General features: G+C 45.0%; 2 protein-coding genes across 2 annotated transcripts in view; one reads left to right on the plus strand and one right to left on the minus strand.

The window, feature by feature from the left end:
- Positions 1 to 1,220: 1,220 nt before the first annotated feature.
- On the minus strand, positions 1,221 to 5,605 carry LOC145399756 (uncharacterized). The gene is made up of 8 exons (XM_080272304.1): positions 5,518 to 5,605; positions 4,359 to 4,460; positions 4,026 to 4,250; positions 3,546 to 3,851; positions 3,468 to 3,509; positions 3,018 to 3,227; positions 2,679 to 2,924; positions 1,221 to 1,282 (listed from the first exon to the last, which is right to left on the minus strand). Exons 1-8 carry the CDS (start codon positions 5,603 to 5,605, stop codon positions 1,221 to 1,223), a joined length of 1,281 nt encoding a protein of 426 aa, XP_080128430.1.
- Positions 5,606 to 5,679: 74 nt separating this feature from the next.
- The window catches only part of LOC145399757 (uncharacterized), an 18,369-nt gene continuing 13,869 nt past the window's right edge, over positions 5,680 to 10,179 (plus strand). The window contains exon 1 of the mRNA XM_080272305.1: positions 5,680 to 5,732. Coding sequence (XP_080128431.1) covers positions 5,680 to 5,732 — 53 coding nt within the window. The remainder of the gene's footprint in view (positions 5,733 to 10,179) is intronic.

A 10,179-nucleotide genomic window follows, 5' to 3' on the forward strand; every position in this document is an offset into this window, starting at 1 on the left:
GGAGTCTATGGTGGCTCCTCTGGTGGAGGCTCAGGAGGCTATGGAGGTTTCTCTGGTGGAGGCTCAGGAGGCTATGGTGGCTCCTCTGGTTGAGGCTCAGGAGGCTATGGTGGCTCTTCTGGTAGTCTTTCTGGAGGCTATGGTGGCTTCTCTAATGGAGGCTCTGTACGCTATGGAGGTTCCTCTGGTGGAGGTTCTGGAGGCTATGGTGGCTCCTCTAATGGAGGTTCTGGAGGCTATGATGGCTCCTCTAATGGAGGTTCTGGAGGCTATGGAGGTTCCTCTGGTGGAGGTTCAGGAGGCTATGGTGGCTCTTCTGGTAGTGGTTCTGGAGGCTATGGTGGCTCTTCTGGTGGTGGTTCTGGAGGCTATGGAGGCTACGGCAAGTAAAGCAGTCAAGAGCCTTGAGAGCTGGTTAGAGTCAGGTGAGGTGGTTGCATCCCAGGCCACCTGGAGCAGTAGATTACAGCGACTACAGTGCAATACGTCAACATCATGCATATTATTCTCTTCCTTCCTCATCCCTCACTGCCTTACCATTGAAATTCTACCTATGTTAAAAAAGATATAAATATAAATGAAAATAAATATCTTATATATCTACTGCAATCTTTATACATATCCTTTGTAAAATTACGGATCTTATCTAATTTACCCTGCATTAGCCTAGTCATTTAGAAACCTCTTGAAAAGAAGGTAGTTTTCTCAGCTTTAGCTACAAAAAGATGATAAAGATCTTATCCCAGTGAACTGGTTAATGGAGAGAATTTCTGACGCCTTACACACAGAAACGTCATTACTGAGCAGAGTGACATAGCATTAAGAGTTTCATCAGAAATACCAAGATTTTTCAATCCTTGATGTTGTTAAGAGTGAGGGAAAGAGACAATGTTCATCCATGTTATGAATACATTTTACATTCTACATATTTCATCCACATTGAAGAATCCAAGGCCCTACACATTTTTTTTTTTTTTCATTAAAGTTAGATAATCCTGAATTCTTGACCCAGTCGATTAACAACATTTTCTCTTTGCAAACCCTTTGATGAAAATAATATCCATGCTACATGTTTGACTGTTTAGAGAAGACACTTAAAATATGTGAACAACTTCGTTTCCTTGTAATGCTTTTCTCTGGCCAGTGCTCGGGGGCATTTGTTGATAATGGGGTTACATTTTGACACAGGATGGCAGTTCTGTCCAACAATCTGCAAAGGTCTAAGTAGTCTGATCTTTGAACCTGATGACATTTTCCCTCACGCTGTCGAAACAGTGGTATCCTGGGAAGTCGTCAGTGTAAGATGTAATTCTGTCATTTACCATTACTCTCTCTCTCTCTCTCTCTCTCTCTCTCTCTCTCTCTCTCTCTCTCTCTCTCTCTCTCTCTCTCTCTCTCTCTCTCTCATACAAAGTCATGTCCATGCTTCACTTCTTTCACATAACTATTTAACATATCAAGACATCTTACCCATTCTCTTAGCTATAAAACTATTAACGAATACACTTTTCATCAACTTTGCCATATCGTTTCTCTTTTTTTATCATACCATCCAAGTACACAGTCGTCTGTTCTTTGCTTGATAAACTTCCTTACTCCACTTTGTTCACTAATAGCCATATTTCTCTATCCTTCCTATCTAAGCGAATCATACATATCTCAACAAATTTAATTAATCTTTTCTTACTCTATAATTCTGATCCTCTTGTTATCCCATTTTTTCACACCCACTCATAATATCAATACTACTACACCTCCATGCAGTCCTCTTGCAAGCTCTGTACACGATTTTAATTTTCTAATATAGATAATCATGTTAAGAAGGATTGCTTTGTCGAAAAACGGTCATCCACACATTATCTTATAAAACAGATAAATATGTAGGTCACGTGTTTATCTGCACTTCCCGTAAGTCAGCAAGAATTATAGTGCCTCAGTTGCAATACCCAAACTCATCTCTGGACTTCCTACTCTTTTTTGAGAGAGAGAGAGTGGTACCACAATCCCACTGCTGCCAAAAGTTTAGCTACTGGTTGATCAAATAAACTTTATGTAGAGGGTTATCAGTCCAGCCCTCAACACCATAGAATCTTGGGTTTAACGCCGACACACCAAATGATCAAAAGTCCAAGTTGTTAGATATTCCTCCACACAACAGCTTTATTATTATGTACTCGTATTTAAGCATCAACTCAGTCATACACGAGGATAAAGGACACAAAATAATCTTGTGACATTCTGTTTATAATAAATACTCGCTTATTTACAAAACAGATCATTTTACACTTAACAGATGTCGTAGTAACAGTTTCGCAGTATGCCTTACAAAACTTCACTTCAAAAAAGGCAAACATTCATACATATATAATTCTTGAGTTAAGATGAGCATCCAAAGCAGATTCAAGCATGAGTATTATAACCATTAGAGGTGAACTATTAGTCTAAAAAGTTAATGAATAGTTGATATGCTGCATTTTCTTCAACGGCCAAAAACAATACATAGGCTTGTGGATAAAAAGGAAAAAAAAATCTATGTACACTCCTGAGGAACTAAAAGTGAATGGATGTGGACGGGGTAGGGAAGTATGATTGTTTTTCCTTCTGGGTGGATTATTTGCCATATCCACCTCCACCTCCTCCACCTGATCCACCTCCGTATCCACCACCTCCACCTCCACCTGAACTTCCGCCACCGCCGTATCCTCCACCACCGCCTCCACTAGATCCACCTCCGTAGCCACCACCACCTCCGGATCCACCTCCACCACCTCCGTAACCACCATTACCTCCTGATCCATCTCCACCACCTCCGTATCCGCCACCACCTGATCCACCTCCACCGCCTCCATATCCACCACCTCCGCCTGATCCACTTCCACCACCTCCGTATCCACCTCCACCTGACCCACCTCCACCTGACCCACCTCCACCTGACCCACCTCCGTATCCACCTCCACCTGATCCACCTCCACCACCTCCGTATCCACCTTCTCCACCTCCACTGGATCCACCTCCACCACCTCCGTATCCACCTCCTCCACCTCCACTGGATCCACCTCCATATCCACCTCCACCTGATCCACCTCCACCACCTCCGTATCCACCTCCTCCACCTCCACTGGATCCACCTCCGTATCCATCTCCTCCACCTCCACTGGATCCACCTCCATATCCACCTCCACCTGATCCTCCTCCTCCACCTCCGTATCCACCACCACTGCCTCCACCTGAACCTCCTCCTCCTCCTCCACCGTATGCACCACCACCTGATCCACCTCCAGATCCACCTCCGTATCCACCTCCACCTCCACCTGACCCTCCTCCTCCACCTCCGTAGCCACCTCCACCTGATCCACCACCTCCAGATCCGCTTCCATATCCACCTGAACCACCACCTCCACCTGATCCACCTCCTCCGTATCCACCTCCACCTCCACCAGACCCTCCACCTCCGTATCCACCTCCACCTCCACCAGACCCTCCACCTCCGTATCCACCTCCACCTGATCCTAAACCTTCAGATCCACCTCCGTATCCAACTCCACCTCCACCAGACCCTCCACCTCCATATCCACCTCCACTTCCTCCACCTCCACCAGACCCTCCACCTCCATATCCACCTCCACTTCCTCCACCTCCACCTTGCTTACGACCCAGGTTGAAGCTCACAGACGCTGTTGACTTGTGTCCACTTCCTCCACCACCTCCGCCACCGCCATATCCACCACCTCCACCTCCACTGCCTCCACCTCCGCCGTATCCACCGCCTCCACCTCCTGAGCCTCCACTGCCACCATACCCACCGCCTCCCCCACCGCTTCCTCCACCTCCACCGTATCCCCCACCTCCACCTCCACTTCCTCCACCACCGCCGTATCCACCGTCACCTCCCCCGGAACCTCCACCGCCACCGTATCCACCGCCTCCGCTTCCTGAACTTCCACCTCCGCCGTATCCACTACTTCCACCTCCGCTGCCACTGCCTCCGCTATATCCACCACCTCCGCTTCCACCACCGCCAGAACCTCCACCCCCACCGTATCCTCCTCCTCCGCCTCCGCTGCCTCCACCGCCGTATCCTCCACCCCCACCTCCGCTGCCTCCACCGCCGTATCCTCCACCTCCACCTCCGCTGCCTCCACCGCCGTATCCTCCACCTCCACCTCCGCTGCCTCCACCGCTGTATCCTCCACCTCCTCCTCCGCTGCCTCCACCGCCGTATCCTCCACCTCCACCTCCGCCTCCGGAACCTCCACCGTGTCCACCACCTCCGCTGCCTCCACCGCCACCATATCCACCGCCACCACCTCCGGAGCCTCCACCTCCACTCACTCCTCCTCCTCCACTCACTCCTCCACCTCCGTATCCGCCTCCACCTCCTCCGCTTCCACCTCCGCCTCCATGGCCGGACGATGAGAAGGAGCTGACGTGGGCGTGGGAGGAAGCCGCCACCAGCACCACTACCGCCACCACCACCGCCAGCCGCTGTGCGGGAGACACGGTGAGAGAGAGAGAGAGAGAGAGAGAGAGAGAGAGAGAGAGAAAGAGAGAGAGAGAAAGAGAGAGAGAGAGAGAGAGAGAGAGAGAGAGAGAGAGAGAGAGTATAAGGGAGTACTAAATTACAGGAAGCATCAACTGATGTAATGCTCTCTCTGTAGGGTATTTGACACAGAGAAGACCTTAACAACGGTATCTTTTCCATGAGTCGAAGATAAGAAACCAGAGAGAGAAATTTCCCTCCACTAGCCGAAGCCGGAAGGAAAAGGTGAGAAGGACCACCATAGAGCATAAACACACAGCCATGGAAAGTTGATAGGATGAGGTGAATGGAATACTGTATTGTACCCTATCTTTCCTAGTATTTGTAAGGGGTAAGTCATACAGGTATTTACATAACGATGCTTTGTTGTTGCTGTATTCTCCGCGATCAGAATGACAGAATGACAATCAATATGACTTTTATACAAGAGTGTGCACGGGAATTGTCAGAGCACCTTTTCAAACAGAACTCCTGAGAAACAGCGTACATTTCCCATTTATCTGACACCTACGAGAGAAACCATTACTGTTTTAATTTAATAGAAGTCAAGTACTGTAAAACTGCACAGCCGCGTAGTAACTGCTCAGTGGAATTTACCATAATGAGTGTTTATGATTCCTATATACGTACTGTGTGAAGACTGTGATTATGTGTAGGGACACTTGTCTGAATGTGAAAGAAAGCCGCGAATATATGGAGATTTGGCTGCCTGATTATGAAGTGTGACAAGTCTATTTATAAAAGGAAGCCTATGGTTCAGTGCAAGTAGGGATGTGTGTGTGTGTGTGTGTGTGTGTGTGTGTGTGTGTGTGTGTGTGTGTGTGTGTGTGTGTGAGTTTGTGTGTGTGTCTTTGTGTTTGTGTGTGTATGTGAGTTTGTGTGTGTGTGTGTGTGTGTGTGTGTGTGTGTGTGTGTGTGTGTGTGTGTGTGTGTGTGTGTGTGTGTGTGTGAAAGGAAACTGTCTATAGATGAAAAACTGTCTGTTTCCCCAGAGGCTAGTGAGCGTGGCGACCACGCCACTGTCATCGCCACTTTCAGTTCGCCACACGCGCGAAAGTGTGACATCACGATGCAAGGGAAGTGCGCAAGCGTGAAATCGCCTAGTGTCACGCCTCCCACACACGCCTTGCCACTCAAACATGCGGCTGCCACTGTCTATTTGTCTGCTGGCCAATCAGGGAAAGTCAGAGAGGTAAGTAGATGCAGTCACCCATATGGCTAAACGTGTCACATAAGTTTGTCAGTCCACACTTTCCCTCTTTCTTCCGTCGTCATTTATTCAGCAGATGTACGGCTTAAGGACTTCAAAGGGTGAAACATGTGGTCGCCCTTTTGTCCAGTCACTGAAATGTATAGTCTTGTATGAAACTGTGTGCATTCCCTTTAACAAGATTATTGTTTCAGGCTCCCTGTACTGTTGCATATAGAAGAAACGTCACAAACACGCTTGCGCACGTGCAGAATACACTCTCATCGGGAAAGAAAATGCGCAAGACAATGACCACATTTCACCACTGCACACAAACACACGGCTAAAGATAAACACACACACACACACACACACACACACACACACACACACACACACACACACACACACACACACACACACACGGGCGTGCTGCGGAATCTGAACATATACACACGGATTAAGATAAACATACTCACACATTTTCATATAAGCACATACACACGATGAAAGATAAAACACACAAAGCTTCTCCAACTGTTCGAGGTTCACACTCCATAACAAACAGGCAAACAGACGGACGGACAAAAGGAGGAAGCGAGCGTGAATCTGCCGAGTTAACGAGAGATTGTGTCGAGTTGAAAGTTGGGGTCGGGGGGAGGGGGGGAAGGTGTGGCCGGTGGCAGCGCCGGTGGAAGAGGAGGGAGGGAAGGGAGGGAGAAAGGAGAGAAAGGAGACGCGGTGGATGGGGACTCTGCATGATATTTGCAAGAGTGAAAGCTAGTGAAAAGGAGGGCTATGGAATGGAGGGGTGAGTGTCGATGAGAAAGAGATTGTGAGCTAAGTGTAGTGCGTTTGTTCTAACCTGACAAAGATCCCTAACCTCTTTTAGCTCAGTTGGTGGCCAAGTGTATAGAAGGTCGATTGTACTAGTTGCCAAGGAGACCCGTTCCTACCTCATAACTCAGGCTTATTGAATTTCATGTTATTGCCACCTTGAGACGATTTTATTCAGCTTAGAGAAAACCTTTAATTATGAAAGTGTTAATGAAGGATGTTTGGGTCTTCCCGTAAATACTATTCATCATACGCTGAGTAAAATCGTCTGGAGATAGCAAGAGTATACGAAATAAAAAAATAATCGTCTGACTGAGGGAGTTTTCAGTAGGAGGGGAATTTCGCTTTATTCTCGCTATCTCCAGACGATTTTACTCAGCTTAGGGGAGAGTTTTCGAGCTGGTGAAGTTATAAACAGATTTTCTTCATCCTTGTACTAATCTGAATATTGCCATGGGATGTTAGCCAGAGAGACAGCAAATATATATGCCATCGAAGTAGAGGAGTTAAATGGTAGCAAACAGAGAGAGTTCCTACGTGTGTGTGTGTGTGTGTGTGTGTGTGTGTGTGTGTGTGTGTGTGTGTGTGTGAAATTTTTCCTACAGACAGCATGGTAACATCCTTTATTTGAATTAAAGTCGGTGTACACGTATTTTTTTTAAGTATTTTATTACAAACCGATCTAAATGTTTCGTGCTTATTTTGCAAATGTGCTCTTGAAATATATTAGTTCATAGTCTACCTGTCTTGCAGTTTGTACCTTTTATTCCCAGTATTTATGATGGCTGGAGGTGTTAATGAATTTTGCAACTGGCATGGTAAGATATATGTAAAATTTTGAAAACGCTGACTTAGAGTAACAGGAGCCAAATTTTCTTCAGTGGTGGTAATAGAAGGGAAAACCGAACTTCTAATATCAAATTAGGTTTTTTCCCAACCTCACCATAGGACCTTACCATACTGGTGGTGTCGATAGCTGAAAATTCCAAGCAGAACTGGATGATGTTCCCTGGACCACTTCGTTTATATACTACCGTCCCGCCCATCTTCTCTAAAGGGGGGGTTGCCACACGCCCCCATTTACTTTCAGCAATAGGAGACAGTCGAATCTCTTCCTCATTCATACCTTCACGATTGTTTTGCACATGTAACGTAACTCAGTTCGTAAATTCGAGGATTCACTCTTTTTTTTTTTTTTAATGCTCATGGATTGGTATACACTGAAATCTACTTCTGGATTAATAGCTGTATGGAATCTCTTGGGAAAAAGCTTTACGATGGGATGACGATTCACTTTCAGAAAAAGAAATCGTTCCCTCGGACTTTCAAGGATGGTCTGAATGTACCCCATAAATTAGTGTTCCCTTGTGATATCTGCAGCTGCCTGAGTCTTCCTGTTAATCTCAGCCATGCGTTTATCACCCCCAAGGCCCATTTTCCCATGTAATTATTGGCCTGAGTCGTGTTCTTTTGGTGTTTTAACTGGGTGCTGGGCTGGCTTGTCTTAGCGTTGATACTGACTTCGACGAAGGTGTCTTTTAATTATGGCTTTTGGGACATGGCGATGTCAAAGTACAGTAAGTCTTCATTGCACTGTATGTCTCCTTTTTGTGTGTACTTTTCTTGCAACTAAGGCAGCTGCAGATTACAAAAGGAGTGCTTATTAAAGATCCATCAATGCCTATAAAGATTACTTGCTCATTTCCCGATTTTACAGCACTGAAGAAGTTGCAATATACTGCAACACATTCCTGACATGCAACGAGGACACGATGTATATACTTTTTCTAATTAACTTCCAAGAGACGAGGATTTATATACGTGGTTTTTTTAGCATGTGAAGGGAAAAAGTACCGTACATATGTAGACTTGCTAAGCTGCATGCATATAGGAGTGGACACGTGGTTTAATAGTGAAGAAATCGAGCCATTACAGGGCCGCTTGTCAAAGGTTGTCATGATGAAGGAGAGGGAGAGTGGGAGTGTATCGAGGTAATACTGGGAGGGGGAGGGAGAAAACAAAATAGGTGAGAAAAGTAGAAGGGTTGAGTGTCGAGGTAACGGCAGGGAGAGAAGAAAAAAACATCTAGAAGAGAACAGTAGAGGGGTTGAAAGTCGAGGTAAAGGGAGGGAAAGATGGTAAAAAAATAAATAAATAAATAACTAGTAGAGGAGAAAAATGGAGGGGTGAGCATCGAGGCAGAGTGAGAGAAAGATGGACAAAAACTAAATACGGAAAGAAAGTAGAGAGGTTGAGAGTCGAAGTAAAGAGAGAGAAAGATGATAAAAAATAAGTAGGGTTGGAAAATAAAGGAAATGAGAGGATATCGAATCAGTGAGAGAGAAGGAAAATATACAAATTAGGGGAGGAAAATGGACGGGAAGTAAGGGAGGGAGATAGGAAGTAAAGCAGAGGTATGATTCTGAGTGAGGGAAGAAAAAATAATGTGAAGGAAGGTGGAGAGATAAGAAAAAGGACAGGCTGAGAGGACTAAGAAGGGCGCAGAACAAGACTGGTTTAGAAATAAGAACTGAGGAAGGGAAGAAGGAAGCAAGAAGGGAAAAAAGAAATCTCAAAAGGAATATCATAGAAAAGTTGAAAGGGAGTGCACGGGTTCTGCAAAGGAGGGAATGAAAAACGGAAACAGAAAAATGAGAATGAAGGAGTTTAGGAGTACATATATGAGAGAAAAAAAAGAAGAGACTATTAATGTGTGGATTGAAAGTGTAAGAAGGAACTAAAGAAGAAAAAGATGAAAGGGAAATAAAATTTAAAAAATAAGTTTAGAAGAAGGAAGCTGGACGATAATAACACGAACACTCAGATTATTGTCTCATTCTCAGCTGAATAAAATCGTTTGTCGTTAATTGTGATGAAATACTCCTGATATTCCGACACTGAGAATGTAAAAAAATATTCCCAAGTAAAATGAAAATAGAAAAGGAAGAAAAGAAAGGAAAAGAGATTAGGTCACGGAAAGAGAGAAAAGACAATGAAGGTAAAAGAGAAACGGAGTCGGGTTAGGGAAATTTAGTGAACAAGAGTAGGATTGCTCTGGGACCTGCGGCGAGGCTCTTGTTTCAGACAGTTTGCTGTCTCGGTAGGCTTAAACTCAGCACTTTTACTAAAGTTGTCACTAGACGGCGCCACCTTAGGCAGATTTGGATTTTTCATGTCAAATTACCGTATAATTATGGTACCACTTTTATGTCTCCAAGGCCTTATTATAACAAAACCTCCAGAAGCAGAAAAAAGTGAAGAAGAAGATGAAGAAGAAGAAGAACGGTGACCACTCATTAACCTGCTGGCTATCGCCGTAGGTAAAAATGAACAAAGAGTGGATAATAGAAGAGAAAACGAGAGAGAGAGAGAGAGAGAGAGAGAGAGAGAGAGAGAGAGAGAGAGAAGGGTGGTTGGCAAATGGAGAGTGAAAGTGAAGGATGACTTCTCTATAATAAAGGAGTGAAACAAATGCAGATATGTGATTTGTAAAGGTGAATAAAGAGAGAGAGAGAGAGAGAGAGAGAGAGAGAGAGAGAGAGAGAATACTGAAGAAAGCAGCCGAATGTGAAATAAGACAGGAAGAAACTAAAATTAATAATACTCATTTACC

Source organism: Coenobita brevimanus, chromosome 50, assembly GCF_032717465.1.
Source record: "Coenobita brevimanus isolate Jiangsu-jjx chromosome 50, ASM3271746v2, whole genome shotgun sequence".
NCBI classification, from domain to species: Eukaryota; Metazoa; Arthropoda; class Malacostraca; order Decapoda; family Coenobitidae; genus Coenobita; species Coenobita brevimanus.

Bases quoted from the DNA above. Each gene is read 5' to 3' on its own strand.
- LOC145399756 (XM_080272304.1), bottom strand. From the start codon at position 5,605: ATGTCACACTTTCGCGCGTGTGGCGAACTGAAAGTGGCGATGACAGTG. The intron at 4,461-5,517 runs GTTTTTCATCTA...TGGTGGCGGTAG, and splicing joins AGCCTCTGGGGAAACAGACA to TGGTGCTGGTGGCGGCTTCC. The intron at 2,925-3,017 runs GTGGAGGTGGAT...GGTCAGGTGGAG, and splicing joins AGGAGGTGGATACGGAGGTG to GTGGGTCAGGTGGAGGTGGG.